Source organism: Glycine max, chromosome 16 (genome assembly GCF_000004515.6).
Source record: "Glycine max cultivar Williams 82 chromosome 16, Glycine_max_v4.0, whole genome shotgun sequence".
Taxonomy (NCBI): domain Eukaryota; kingdom Viridiplantae; phylum Streptophyta; class Magnoliopsida; order Fabales; family Fabaceae; genus Glycine; species Glycine max.
Window position 1 is genome coordinate 6,848,769 of NC_038252.2, and position 15,106 is coordinate 6,863,874.

At 31.4% G+C, this 15,106-nt stretch overlaps 2 protein-coding genes across 3 annotated transcripts; both read left to right on the forward strand.

Annotated features, from left to right (window-relative positions):
- The first annotated feature begins 480 nt into the window (after positions 1–480).
- LOC100808329 (serine/threonine-protein kinase STY13) lies at positions 481–4,764 on the forward strand. The gene is made up of 6 exons (XM_003547659.5): positions 481–1,317; positions 1,679–1,811; positions 2,024–2,219; positions 2,882–3,006; positions 3,103–3,261; positions 4,018–4,764. The coding sequence occupies exons 1-6, from the start codon at positions 1,187–1,189 to the stop codon at positions 4,321–4,323; spliced, it is 1,050 nt and encodes a 349-aa protein (XP_003547707.1). The 5' UTR covers positions 481–1,186; the 3' UTR covers positions 4,324–4,764.
- Positions 4,765–8,838: 4,074 nt separating this feature from the next.
- LOC100794879 (SUPPRESSOR OF GAMMA RESPONSE 1-like) lies at positions 8,839–14,530 on the forward strand. Of its 2 annotated transcripts, XM_006599020.4 has the most exons (7): positions 8,839–9,162; positions 11,613–11,745; positions 12,072–12,258; positions 12,832–13,331; positions 13,599–13,913; positions 14,001–14,084; positions 14,164–14,530. In XM_006599020.4, the coding sequence occupies exons 1-6, from the start codon at positions 9,155–9,157 to the stop codon at positions 14,055–14,057; spliced, it is 1,200 nt and encodes a 399-aa protein (XP_006599083.1). In that variant the 5' UTR covers positions 8,839–9,154; the 3' UTR covers positions 14,058–14,084; positions 14,164–14,530. The 2 variants fall into 2 exon arrangements, with proteins under 2 accessions (XP_006599083.1, XP_006599082.1); XM_006599019.4 differs by having other exon boundaries at positions 8,840–9,162; positions 14,001–14,530.
- Positions 14,531–15,106: the final 576 nt, after the last annotated feature.

The following is a 15,106-nucleotide window of genomic DNA, read 5'->3' on the forward strand; positions in this document are numbered from 1 at the left end:
CCCTCTACTTTCATGTGAGAAAAAGCTTCCGAATTTGGTAAACCAGCCCTGAATCCTGTTTGAGCCGAAAAAGCCCAACTTAACAAAATAATTGCATTGACCACACTGTCCCCTCCTTAATTTCAAGAGGATTTCTGCAGTAACTCCCTTCAACCATCCATAATAACTATTCAAAATCAAATACCACATACATTTAATTTAATGCAGAACTTTTTGTCTTGTATCTATCTACTATTATTATTATTGACGAGAAATCAAGTTACATTAAGGATAACAGTAAGACAATTACACTTCATTTTTCTCGTTTATTTTTTAAAATTTAATAATTAAAATTAATTACTTATTATAATTATTATATTTTAAAAAAATTAAGGTAAAAATAAAAAATAACTTTCTTAAAATTTATTGGATAACTTGATTTCTTATTATTATTATTAATTATAAATTGTAAATATAAATCTCCATACATGCATAGCATCTAGATTTCTTCCAACACCATCTCTCTGCATAATTTATTCCAAAGAAAAACCATCACCCACCACTTGTGACACTGTTTTCTGACACAGACACCATTCCTTCCGCGGCTTCACTTTTCCACCAGAACCTTTCTCTCTCTCTCTCTGGAATTCAACACGCTTTGTGGATTAAAATAAAGTTAACATCTTTTCTTTCTTTTTTTACTTCTCTTCCCACTACAACACCCCACCTTCAATTTTCCACCTCTTTCTTGTCCCAAATCTCCATCCGGGTCATTAGTTTCTGAGCCTATCTTGTTTTCTTTTTCAACCCTTTACTCCATTCCTCGTTTCAAGAGAGAAAAAGGGTTGCCTTTTCTTTTTAATTCTTGTCTCCTTATTTTGTTTCTTCTGCCACTCATTGCTTGCTGAGTGAGAGAGCCTTTTGTTCTGAGTTCTTGGTTTCTTTGGTTAGTGCTTCTGACAATATATTGGAACTTGGTTTTTGGGGATTGGTGCTTTTTTGGGGGTACCCAGTTGAACATTTTTTTCTTCTTCTTCTTCTTCTTCTTCTCTAACCCATAAAGTCAAAGCTCTCATCTTTGATAAGTTGTGAACAAGGTCTATGAGTTGTTCCTTGTAGTGCAGAGAAGGGCATGGTCTTTTTGTTGAGTTTGAGTGATTCTGCTACTTACTATACTAGTTAGTTTGACATCTTGAGGTGAAGTAGAATGGGATCTGGAAATGAGGTTCACTCAGTTGTGGAGTTCAATTTGGATGCTAAGTGGCTTATAGATCCCAAACAACTATTTGTTGGGCCTAAAATTGGGGAAGGTGCTCATGCCAAAGTATATGAAGGAAAGTAAGTCATCCTTTATTTTTTTTGTTCTTTTAATTTTCTTGGTTCTGTTCTTGTCTTGGATTCAATTTTTGTTTTTGAATCCTTCTGTCATGAGAATTTTCCCCTTTCTATATTTGTTAATATTTATTAGAAAGTTTGTTTTGATTTCTAAAGTCAGCTCTCTACCTTGGCTTTCTTTTCTTAGTTTCCCTTTTACATCTGCCATTAAATCTGTCTAGATTTATGTACAATTTCTCATTAACTTTTTGTAGAGAATCTGTTTGTTTAGAAAAATAGATATTCTGCATCAATTATTGGATTGGAATAGAGGATTACTTGATGACTTTGTGCCTTGTTGTTGTTGGATTTTCTTATTTTGCAGATATAAAAATCAGAACGTTGCTGTTAAGATTGTTAATAAGGGTGAAACCCCAGAACAGATTTCTAGGAGAGAGGCTCGGTTTGCCAGAGAGATTGCCATGTTATCTAGAGTTCAACACAAAAATCTAGTTAAGGTTGTTATCCCAAAACAAAAAGCTTTTCTTTTCTGAAGCATGTTTATGTTGTGTTGTGTATGTGTGTGTGTAGACATCAATATATACATTAATTGGGATTGGCAATAAATAGTTACTAACATTAACTGGTTCTCAAATTATATTTATATATAATATTTATAAACTGGGTAAAAATCTGTCTAACAATAGCTTATACACTTGTTTGATGCCAGTTTATTGGGGCCTGCAAAGAACCTGTTATGGTTATTGTAACTGAACTTCTCTTAGGTGGAACATTGCGCAAACACCTGTGGAGTATCCGGCCGAAGTGTTTGGATATGCGCATAGCAGTTGGATTTGCTCTCGATATTGCCCGTGCAATGGAATGCTTACACTCTCATGGGATCATTCACCGTGACCTTAAACCTGGTATTGTATAAGATTGTCAAACTTGCCAGTTTTTGTTGAATTTTAGTTGGTAGCTCATAATCCAAAAGATTTAGACTTGGCTAGAGTTTGGTGAAATTTTACATCTTGCATCAGATAATGTTTGCTTGTTACTTGCTCCTGATTGTTGATCTTGATTAAAGCTTTCTAAAAAAGTAAATAGTGGCGTTTTTGATTTATTGGCTTGTATGTGTCTGTACATAAAATAAGGGATACAAATCTTTGTTATCATTACTGATTGCTCTCAATTTTCTGGTCATGTATCTTATGCGGTGGTTTCAACCCCAGAACTAGAAAATATCTGAAAATGTAATGCTACTGGTATTTGGATATTGTTCTAACCTATTAGTGGATATAGTTTGGATAGCAACTCAGGCAATTTATGTGCTTATAATTATATACTTGAAGATTCTATGAGTGCCAGATGTTTGGGATAGCAATGTTGTGATAAAAGAAATATATAAAATCCCTTCATTCTTTTGTAAGGTGCAATGTTTCTGGGATAGACATCATAAACCATTGGGGTGATGAATATCTGTTGTGAAAACAGCTTCTAATTGCATAATTGATAATATCTATCTATTTCTTTTCTTTTCATCAATGATCAAGTGTAATTCTTATCACGTGTCCTGGTTTCATCCCAGATAACTTGATCTTGACAGAAGATCATAAAACTGTTAAACTTGCTGATTTCGGTCTAGCCAGAGAAGAGTCCTTAACAGAGATGATGACTGCTGAGACAGGGACATATCGATGGATGGCTCCAGAAGTACTTCTTAATTATTGAAAACTAAACAATTTATTAATTTTCCTGTTGGGTGGTCCATATTAGTAATTTATGATTTCATTTCTTGTTTGGTGGCAGCTTTACAGCACTGTTACTCTGAGACAAGGGGAGAAGAAGCATTACAACCATAAGGTGGATGCCTATAGCTTTGCTATAGTGTTGTGGGAACTCATCCATAATAAGTTACCTTTTGAAGGCATGTCTAATTTACAGGCTGCATATGCAGCGGCATTTAAGGTAGATAACTTTCTGGTCATCTAGTGCTTGCTATAATGAATTATGCTTAAGGTGATAATACTTGTATAATTTGTGTCCACTGGCAAGCATCCTCCATCATAGAAATAGAAACATCAGAAGTAGAGAAGAGTAATACTGTTAAGTTACCTTTTTTTTTTTGGAAAGACTGATTGGCAATTTCTTGATGCATCTGGAAACATTTTCCCCCCTTTATGGGTTACATTCTGGAGATATATTTGACTCTTGATTTGGAGGTTTATTTTCACTTTGTCTTTGTTTTATGTTTCCAAAGATTTATATAAGAAATGGTGAAATGTGGAGACAGTAAAATGCTGTATTTGCGATTTCCTTTATAAATCTTTGAAATCAGAATACAAAGTGAAATTAAGATGGCATTTTTGTTTTTTATTAGTTAAAATAGGAAATAAAAGCCGAAAACTGTTTTTCTCAAATTAAGCAGGCCCTTGATTTTAAGTATAATCACAGATTTGCTCGAAACATGCATTAATGGTGATTGCATTTACTCTATCACCATTGGTCGAATTTAAATACAAAGTATAATCACCTGATTCCTGCGTAAACAACAGCACTTATGTGATTTGTCATAGGCTATTTCAATTTTCAAGCTTCTTATTATTTAAGATCTTTATCTGAATATAATCATAATTTGACATGTGTTTATCACTAAATGTGCTGCTGTTTTTCTTGGAGTATACCCAAGGATTCATGATACAAACATTTACTCTACTATTTCAGAATACAAGGCCAAGTGCTGATGAGCTTCCTGAAGATTTAGCTCTGATTGTGACCTCTTGTTGGAAAGAGGATCCAAACGATCGACCCAATTTTAGTCAAATAATAGAGATGCTGCTTCGATATCTAACTACTATTTCACCATCTGAGCCGGTTGTTCCAATGCGAATGATGTCTAAGAATGCTGTATTGCCACCGGAATCTCCCGGTACAAGTGCTTTAATGGCTAGAAGAGATGATTCTGGAGAAACCCCAAAAGGTGGCAATATTGAAGGTAGGTCTAAAGGGTTTTTCTTCTGCTGTTACTGATGACACAATGTGCTCACATAATTTTTTCATTAGGGCTGTCCCAAATCACAGTATGGCAATCTGAATAAACCCCACCAAATTTTACATCTAGAATCTTAACAAGAAAAATAAGTCAGTTTAGTTCACCTTGATTCCATGTTCTCAGCAAGAGTAGCATGCCATACTCTTTTAACTTTGGATTGACTTACTTCTAACTTATTAGGGTTGAGGTTGCTGAGATGTATTGTTGTATAATATGGTTCATCCAAAGGCCTTTACCTCCTGCTTAATGTATGGAAATGACTTGCATAATAAATGAAAATGGGGGAAGATTTTGCCATGCCGTGTGATTGGTTTGAGATTTTTTTTCATTTTTTTTGCAAGTAATTATGAAATATTTTGTTTTAATTTTCAAAGATTTGTAAAAGAAATCGTGAAAATAAAATTTGTTGTTTTTACTAATTTTTATTTGAGTTTTGGAAAATTAGGAACAAACAAAATATGAAAATAAGAAATGAAAGCGAAAAGCATTTTTGCAAACCAGATATGTTCTCATCCTTAGTTTTTTTTTAGGGGAAGTAAAATGGGGTGAGCTTGATGGATTGACTCATTGGTTTAGAGGATGGTTTAATTTTTAAAATTCAAGGCTAATTTTAATTTAGCCTAGTTTAAAAGAAAGCTCGTGTGTGTTTATCGAGTAAAATATATTTAGTCTTAATTTTTTTATTATCAAATTTGGTTATAGTTTCTATAGTTTTAATTCAATCAATTTGGTTATTATACTTTATAAATAGGTGGATTTAATCCTTGCGTATTGACGAATTTTCCTTAAGCCATTGATTAAATTCACCCATTTTTTAATGTATAGTTACTAAATTGATTGATTTTAAATTTTGGGGACTGGAATCAAATTGAAAGTATATGAACTAAATATATATTTATTGATATATATAATAATAATAATTGATCGAACCTTATTTATATAAATTAATTTTTTATTATGAGTTAAACTTAGGTGTAAAATTAATTTTAAAAAAAGCTTTAGAGCAAAAGTAAAACATAATTGGGGGTTGAGTTTTATTAAATAGTTTCGTTTATATACATTAGCAATAATCAATTGTTGATATGATTTTTAAAATAAATATTATAAAAATCAATAAATTATTATATATTTATTAAATAGAAAATTGAATATCTTAAATATTTAATTTATTATTTTAAAATATGTTAAACTTATCATCAAATATGAAATGGTGGTGATGATCATGATGGTGATAATGTTTTTGATATAAATTAAATATTTAAAATATTTGATTTTTTTTATATATTTTTTTAGAAATTTTATAGTTAAATAAAATTTTAATTATATATATATATATATATGATGACGGCTTCAACCGGGGACAACTTTCATATATAAGTTAATAATTTTTCTTATAATTGTTAGATTAATCTTGTTCTCAAGTTATTATTGTCCACTTTTTGTACCATATAATTGAGGTCAGTTTATGTTATTCATAAATCATATGGAGGTTAATGATATGATTTATATGAGGAATCATCGGCTCCGCCTTTGCTGCAGGTAAAGGGGACACCCCCCACCCCCCCATATCAGTTTTGGGCTTATAAAAGTTTTATATTATTGATATAAATTTTTTTAAGTTGGTTATAATTTTTTTGTTTTTTTAACTCCTAACTTATAAGTAAAGTTGTCATAACCCTAATAGAGTTGAACAATTTTAAGTAATGACTACGGGAAATCCTATTTTCTCTGCGGCTATTGCGACTTTGGCAAGGAGCCGCCAGATGGTGGAAGACAACAGAAACACACTTTGTTTAGAGATCAGATAATGGCTAGAAAGCACTGGTGGCATCTAGACCTAATTTAGCCAAATACATGAGACAAAATATATTCTTTCATACATTTTTCTACAACTTACAAGTCCACCCTTTATCTACATATAAAGTAAGTAACTACTATCTACAACTTTGATTTATATACTTAAATGTTAGTTGTTTAATCACCAATGTCAGCTTTGTTTATATAATCTTTTTTTTTTACCTTTTTAATTAGGGGTATTTTATAACAAATTTAATCTATAATGTAAATTTCTCTCGATATGTTGTTCCTCAAAAAATCTAATTTGTGCATACTTTTCCCCAACTAACAAAGAGATCAATCAAACATTAAGCGCGTGGATACAAGTTATGTCTTAGGACAATGCAAGATATATTTTATGGGAAATAGTCAAGAAGTGATGAATTGAAAAAAAACAAAAACCAAAGAGACGAAGGTGTTTATAGGTCAATTTTGTATATTTAACAATCTTTGATTTTGTCAAATACAAACAATTTTTAAACGTTTTTATTCGTAATTTTATTTATTTATTTATATTTTAACTATTGAAAAAAAATGATGATTCGAAGAAAGTACAGAACTGTTAACTTTCTTGACTTTCTCTTTTTAAATTTTGACTTGCTTTAATATCCATATGATATTTTAAAGAGAGTACTAAAATATCAATATTTTTTAAACAAAAAAAGAGGTATGGTAGAATACCTCACTAAACTAATGTGTTAAACCACTCAATTTTAATAAAAGAGAGTTCACTCTTTCTATCTCACTTTATTTCCTTTTAAAAAAAGTCACTTTATTTAGGTTTTATTTAATCAAAAAAATAAAATTTGTCACTAATTAACATTTCTCAAACAATAAATATAATAAATAAATACATACCTAATAATCAATCAATGAATATATGAATTCAAATATTCAATACTAAAAGGATAATTATACCTGGACACTTACAATTTTCAGATATTTCATTAATATTTATCATTTTTCTTCATCTCTCTTTCTATTATGTTACACTATCAATTAAATCAATAACTTATCTCTCATATTTTCATTTTTCTCTCAGGGTGTAAACACCTAAAAAGGATATTCAAGCATCATTTTCTACCATGAAATTATTAAAACTCATTATATTCTTTTCTCAATAACAAATAGTAATAAAAAAATAAAAACTAAAATATTTACAAGGTATACATTAAAAATCCATTTTATATTAAATTTCCTTATAAAAGATTAAATGGTTCATTTATATGGTTTTATGAAGAGTTGTGTCATTTCAAAATATATTCTTTTATAAATAGTTGCAATACTTTCTTCCACTTTAAGCTACATTTTTAAATACCCATTCAACATGTAATATTGATATCCATTAACCACAAAGAATAAAAACTTCAAGTAAGATATGATTCAACTAATACTTTAATAAATTACTAGAAGATAAGCTCTTCAAAAATATTTGACATATTATTATTTTTTCTTATCACATGACAATAATCGAGGGCTTTTGATTTATTTTGGGACTTTGTTATTGTATATCTACAAGATATTAATTGTTGAGATTATTTTGGATATTGTGATAAGTCTATAAATATTATAAAAAACATCTTATTTTTTTATTATCACTAACTACCTTCTCTCTCTCTCTCTCTCTCTCTCTCTCTATATATATATATATATATATATATATATATATATATATATATATTCTATTATTTTATTCTATGTATTATACATGAATAATATTTATTTTATCTAACTAAATTTATAATAAATATTTTGAATTCATAAATTATATTTTATATTATAATAAATAATTTATATTATGATATAATGTTATTTTTTATTAATATTTTAAAAATATTAAATAGAAATAAAAGTGAAAAGGACAGATTAAGTATATACAAGATTAAGAAAAATTTCTTAAATCACTCCTTCAAAAGAAAATTTCTAAAAATATTCTCATTAAAAGTAGTTCTTAAAAACACTTTAAAAGATAATTATTTTTGTCATCCCTTTTTGTTATTATGAAATTAATACTAAGTTTTCATTTGATCACTTTTAGTGAGACATTTTTTTTTTCTAATCATATTTTTTTCATTTATTATAAGATTTGAATTTAAAATTTGGATAAATATAAAATTAAAACTTTGAAACATAATACTTGTCCAGTTTTGTTTTTGTAATATCTTTCCGATTTTATAGAGTGATGTAATTTTTTAAAACATTAATAAATTTTTGCATTGTATGAAAATTGAACGGGTTCGAACTTACGCATCTTCTAAAAGAATTAGTTTCACTATACTTTAAATGTTTTAAGTTGTTTTTTTATTTATTACAGTTTTAATTTGTTTTCTAATAAAAAATAGTGATGATATAGAAAAGAAAAATGTCATTCTAAAAGTCTTCATCATCATCGATATATATATTAAAATTGTCCAACAAGTGCAACATTATTGTATTGTTTTTCTACTGTATTTTTTTTTTCATTTTAATTTTTAAAAAACCATACAAAAACAGGGGTCCCACACCTAGTTATAATTAAAATATTTAATCCAAGACAAAGGGAAGCTCGAATCTTTCCTTGGATATGTAAGTGTGAAAAGTGACAAAAGGGGTAAAATGGAAGGATACTTACTTAACAACGTTACCATCTTTAGCTTGGCGAACAAGGTTCATAATGTCACTTACTCGGTTTTCGAAGCTTCACCTTCCGTTCCACACCCGAACCACAGGTCCGGAGTTCCGTTGGGTCAACCGTGGGGCCCATCCAAACCACAGGCGCGTATCTTCGTAGTGGAAAACACCGAAGACGAGGCATAGGTTCAGACTCCCAACCTCTTCCATAGCAATTCCAACACACATCCGTAGTGGAATTTCCCGCTCACTTACACCCACTGTCGCTTTCTTTGTCTCTGCCGAATAAAACTTGTGTCTTTGTTGAATACGCTCTCAGCTTGTCTCTCGAATGCGTTTTCTTTGTTGCACTTCTTCGATACAATGGCTAGGTGAGCTTAGAATCAGTGATTCCCAACACTGCATAAATAAAGTTTTCGTTTTTGAAGTTGGAGAGCATTGCTTTGTTTCTAAAGCTTCTTACTTATATATATATATATATATATATATATATATATATATTTAGAATAGCGCCTTCAACTTCTAATTTTTGTGGGTTGGGGGTGTAACATGAACATGGTTGAGTTTTGAGGAAAAAAGGGGTTTCTTTGTAGTGTAGGGTGTGTCAAGGTTTAAGTTTCTTTCTTGCTTTCTTGTATGTTTTTTTTTTGTATTGTTTTTTGTTTTGGTCTGCTGGGGTTGATGATGGCCAATAATCGATTTGGACAGTCTGTTTTGGATGTTTTTGATTCAATGTTTGAAATGATAGTTTGTGGGCATTCTGACATTCCAACTTTGGGGGGTTTTTAGTTTTTGTGAAATAAAATGGAAATAAGAGAAACACAAGTGAATGGTGCCGGGGAATTTGTTCTAACTATTTTCCCTTGTTAGCATGGAGGTTCATAACATTTTTGGTGCTTTTGCTTTAGTTTGACTACAAGTTGTATTGGGTGTGTTAGGGGGTTTTGTATGCCTAGCATTTTTGCAATGTGGGAAGGGGACAGTTGGGAAGTGCTGGATAGTGATTGGGGATTCTTTTGGAAGATTGAAATAGACCCATTTCAGGTAGTGAATGTGTCGATGAAGTAGCAGTGAAGACTTTCTGGGGTTTCATGGTTACTTATGTCAGTGAGAATATAGGGATGGATGGAAGTGGTGATGAACATGAGCATTGAATGAAATCAGTTTGTATCACACGATGATATTGATAATCCGTGAAAGAAGTTAATTTGGAGCTTTGTTGTTGTTTAACCCTAAATCCTAAACGCCGATTCTATCTTTGTTCGTTCTGTTTGTAGAAAGGAAGGATCCCAACAAAGAATTGATCTTTCTTTTAGTTGTTGAATCTTTCTTTGATTGATCAACGTGTGATATTTTGAGTCCACTTGGGAAAACAGTTTTTTGTAGAGGGAATATCAGCAGTGAAATGTAACATTTTGTACAAGAAACTGACTATGCACATGCTATTGAATATTAAGTCTGACATGCATAAAAGAATAGGATTTCTACCTGATTATATTATAAAAGAGTCGTATAAGCAAATCTTTGGTATAATTTTGGGCTGATTGGGTGGGAAAATTTTGATGCTTCATATATTAATGATTTTAGCTAATTTCGTTATACTAAAAAATGCTAATTGTTTGGAGTTGCACCTTGCCCTTGCATTTCAGTTTCTCTGGCAGTAGGATGTATTATTGCTGCTGCCAGAGCTATTAGAATTTACTGCATCTGGAATATATAACAATGCATTGTGTTGTGTTCCTGCAATTCCCTTTTATTTCATCCCTTCTGCATGCTTTTCTTTGATTGCCCTTGGTTGAAACTCAGTATATGTTATTGACAGTCTCAAGTGGCTGAGTCATGAAAAGAAGCCGGTTCACATTTGCTAAAACAAAAATCTTAGAAATTTAAGTTTCACTTATCTATCAGTAGGGTGGGAATAGGTCAGGCTGGCCTAGAGGGGCCTACGACCTGGCCTACATAAAGCATGACCTGGATTGACCTATTTAATTAAAATGTTAAGCTCAGGCTTTTTTAAAAGCCTATTAAATTAAATAGATCAGGCTTAGGCTTATTAAAAAGCCTTGTAAGTCTGATAGACCGGTCTTTATATATATATATATATATATATATATATACTTATAATATTTTTTTTGAGTATCAATTTATACTTATATTATTTTTTGGGTGCAATTAATTTTTTTTTTTTGAAACTAGCAGAATTTGATTAAGTAAGGCTTCCATTCCTATAATCAAGTAAGACTTTAATTACAATTTAGGTGTGAGCCATATGTCCCTTTATATTTCTCATTATTTTTATTGGCTTTCCTATTCCTGTTAACTTTTCCTTTTCCTTTCCTTTAACTTTCCTACTAAGTTTCCTACTCTAGAACACAGGAATATTAAAAATTTAGTGTGAAGAAGGCTTTTAAAAAAGCTATTAGGCCAGGCTAGGCTTTTAAAAAGGTCAGGCCGAGCCAAAATAAAAGCCTTTGATAGGCTATAGACCAGGCTCAGGCCTCCAAAATTCATCGTAGGCTAGGCTCAGGCCTTTTAAAACCTGGTCTGACCTATTCCCACCCCTATCTATCAGTGCTCTAGTTCTGTTGGTCATTCTTATGAATTGTTGATGACTTCATAGCTTATGCCAACTGATATGGTTCCTCTACCGCTAACATTTTTAGACCTTTTTGTAGTTTCTTCTAGTATATAAGTTTTTGTTTCCTACAAACAAAAACTTATATTAACTATAAGTAAATATGTATTTAAAGTTCTTCATTTATTTTTAGTTTGTTAGTTATGGACTGGCGATATAGATTATATTTGCTAATTTTTTCTACAGGAGTTGGCTTATTGACATTGGAGGATTTGCAAAGAAAGTGAAAAGCATTACTCTATCTTCAGCTGATCAAATCAAGGATTGTGGGGCATATCGTGAATGTCCAAACTGTTCTTATCATATTGATAACAGTGATGTAAGTTAATATTCGACATTGTATTCGTTCTATGTTCATAATAGCTTACCCAAATTTACACATGCACTAAAAATGCAATAACATTAGAAGCAATCTCTGCCCTTACAATAGAGCTCTTCATGTTACTATATAGTCTGTTTATGCTCCTATTCCTTTACCCTATGGTTTTTTTCCCCCTGTGGTACACACAATTAATTCAAGTGTTTAATGTGCTTGTGGAAAAGTTTGCATACTTTACTTTTGTAGCAGGATTAATTTCTTGAAAAAGTTTAGCATGAGATTGAATGATAGCAGATGTTTCATTAGAAATATTTATTTGCATGTAGGTTTCTACTGAGTGGCCTGGGTTTCCTCTTGGTGTAAAGTTTGATCCTTCTGATGTAGAACTCTTAGAACATTTAGCAGCAAAATGTGGCATTGGAAACACTAAGCAACACTTGTTTATCAATGAGTTCATCCCAACACTGGAAGGAGACCAAGGTATTTGCTACACACATCCGGAAAATCTTCCAGGTGAGAATTCACTGACCTTTTTGCTTTCAATTCAAATATGTAAACTTTTACTGCTCTTTTCATTATACTTAATTGATCAATGAACCTGTAAAATAAAGTGATTTGTCAAATCACACAAACATTTGGAAGGAAGACTGATTAATGTAAGTGACAAGAGATGTCCCTTGTGGAATAAGTTATGGAAAAGTGCCATGAATGACACATTAATGTAATTAGACTGCCTTTTGCACCTTTGAATTCAGTGCATGTTTTTATATTGATGTTTGAAAAAATAAAACAGGACGCAATATAATCTATCATATTGCAAGTTTAAGTTCATCAAATCTCAATTTCCCCGTTGGATAGTCCTGAACCTAATCAAGATTCTAATCATATTAATTGATAGTTATGTTTATTGCTTTGCTGATGGGGATTGAGGGAAGGCAGGATTTTTGATTGCCAGAAAAACTTAGTGGCAGCTAATTATGACTATGTTATAAATAACTCTACATGTTTAGGCTATTGGATTTTTTCATGGACATGTTCACCCTTTTCTGGAACTGTTAACCAAATTATGTCTATTTTGTTTTTCAGGTGCTAAGAAAGATGGGAATTATGTCCATTTCTTTCACAGAACAACCAATGCATATGCTACTGGTCAACGAAAGCGTCGAAAGATTCATCATCAACAGGGTTTGACTGAAGAGCATGTGCGCTGGCATAAGACTGGCAAGACAAAAGCTATAATAGAAGATGGAGTACATAAGGGCTTTAAGAAGATCATGGTTATTTACATAAGATCTAGTGAGAATGGGTCCAAGCCCTATAAATCCAACTGGGTAATGCATCAGTACCATCTAGGGACTGAAGAAGATGAGAAAGAAGCTGAATATGTGGTTTCAAAAGTTTTTTATCAACAGCAAAAGCAGACTGAGAAAAATGAGGACAATCCAATGGCTGGAGATCCTGCCAATATAATATCACGAACAAGTCCAAGAACTCCAAAACCAAATCCCCCCAATCCGCCTCGTACGGGAAAATCTGTTGATTGTGATGATAACATTGATGAAACTGTACTTCTGTCTGCTGCCCTGGTGAGTAGCTATATATGATGCATATGGTTAAATATGATTATTAATTTCACTTTAAGGTCAATTATCTTATAGAAAAATCAAATGGAAAAGAGAAATCAAGTATAACATTCTACCTCTGAAACAAGCCAGCTTAAAAATGATTTAATTGTGTTGATTTCCTCTGAAGTTTGTTCTAGTTCTAATGAGTAGTCACAAGTGATGCAACAGTTTTACTTGACATTTTTTACCATCTACTTGGTTCACTAAAATTTACTTTTGATGAACTAGGATACCAAGACAATCCCTGAAGGATCACTTGCCCCACAATCTGATATTCAGGATCAAGACAATACTGGTGATGCTGCATGGTTAGCCGGCGAATCACAGGCTGAGGAAAACTCTGAATATGATGGCTTGGACGACATCTTATTGTGCAACGAGATCTTAGATTCTTCTGCTCTGTTGAATGACTCTGGATTGGACTACACCAATCTCGATGACATTGCAAGCTATGCTACACAAAGGGCTAGAAATGATAATGAACCTTGCGGAATTTCTCTCCTGGATACACTGGAATTGGATACTCCAGATTTTGATCTTTCTGTAAGCTGGATCACATTACCCTTGCTGACTCTACTTTTTAGAGTTCTCCAACTTGCTAACATAGTCTGATTTTCAATTTGCATGCAGAGTTTATATTTTTGTTCTCAAGACAGTAGTATTCTTGACTGGATGGACAGGTTATGAGGTGCTTCATGCATGAAGTTCTTTTAGGTACCAAATCCAGAAGTTGTTCCATTCAATCGCCTGGCTAGTCCTTCAATTGATGTGGTTTTTCTTCTTCTGGATGCAGCAAATATAATGTATGAAACTTAGGTTGCCATCATGTGATGCTTCATGCTAGTAAGTGGAAATACTACTGCCTTTGGTTCCTCAACTCATGCAACTTTTTTGTCATATCATGAAGTTAAGCTCCCATCTAGCTATAGCTGGAAGGAGCTTTTGCCTTCTTCATGTGGAGGTTATTTGTGTGAGAAATTGTTTTTGGAGGTGTATTTTTTTCTTCATGGCCAATTTAAACTTGTGCTTTGGCTCATTATGTCAGCCATGAAAATGATTACTTCTTTGGTGGTAAAATCCGAAATGGTGTAGTTGATTCTGAACTATATGTACTAGATATCAAGATGTGGTGAGTGTTCTATGTGAATATTGTGAACATATAATTATTGCGTACATTTATGTTCTAGTATTTGGGCAAATATTCTCTACACTAGTAGTTTTATTTAAAGGTATCCATATTGTTCCTAATATTTACGTGTTATGATGATTTAAAATAACGTGTATTGTGATGATAAAGTCTAGAACAATCATTCTCATTCTTATACACTACTGGAAAAATAGGAGCTTTGCTAGGTTCATCAGACACATTGTTTGTGCACCCAGCATTGAAATAAATTCTAAAAATACCTTTAAGTGTTTTTTATTTTTATGGATTACATAATCTATATAATTCATACGGATCACGTAATTCGTATGACTTATACAGATCACGTGATTTGCAAGTATTTTTTTAAATTTTTCTAATAAATTAATTTTTTTAATAGTAAATATTTTTTATTTATAAAAAATATACAAATTAAATAATTCATGAGTTATATCAAAAATTAATTGTTATAAAATTTATTATTTAAAATTTACATGTGCATTAAATATACATTAAAAATTTTATTATTATATATAATATTATTTATTTTATAATATAATTTAGTTATTAGCTTAATTGATTCACACAGGTT

Excerpts from the sequence above, each read along its gene's own strand:
- LOC100808329 (XM_003547659.5), top strand. The coding sequence starts at position 1,187 with ATGGGATCTGGAAATGAGGTTCACTCAGTTGTGGAGTTCAATTTGGAT. Across the intron at positions 3,007-3,102 it reads ATCGATGGATGGCTCCAGAA|CTTTACAGCACTGTTACTCT; the intron begins GTACTTCTTAAT and ends GTTTGGTGGCAG. Across the intron at positions 3,262-4,017 it reads CATATGCAGCGGCATTTAAG|AATACAAGGCCAAGTGCTGA; the intron begins GTAGATAACTTT and ends CTACTATTTCAG.
- LOC100794879 (XM_006599020.4), top strand. Across the intron at positions 11,746-12,071 it reads ATCATATTGATAACAGTGAT|GTTTCTACTGAGTGGCCTGG; the intron begins GTAAGTTAATAT and ends ATTTGCATGTAG. Across the intron at positions 12,259-12,831 it reads ACATCCGGAAAATCTTCCAG|GTGCTAAGAAAGATGGGAAT; the intron begins GTGAGAATTCAC and ends TTTGTTTTTCAG.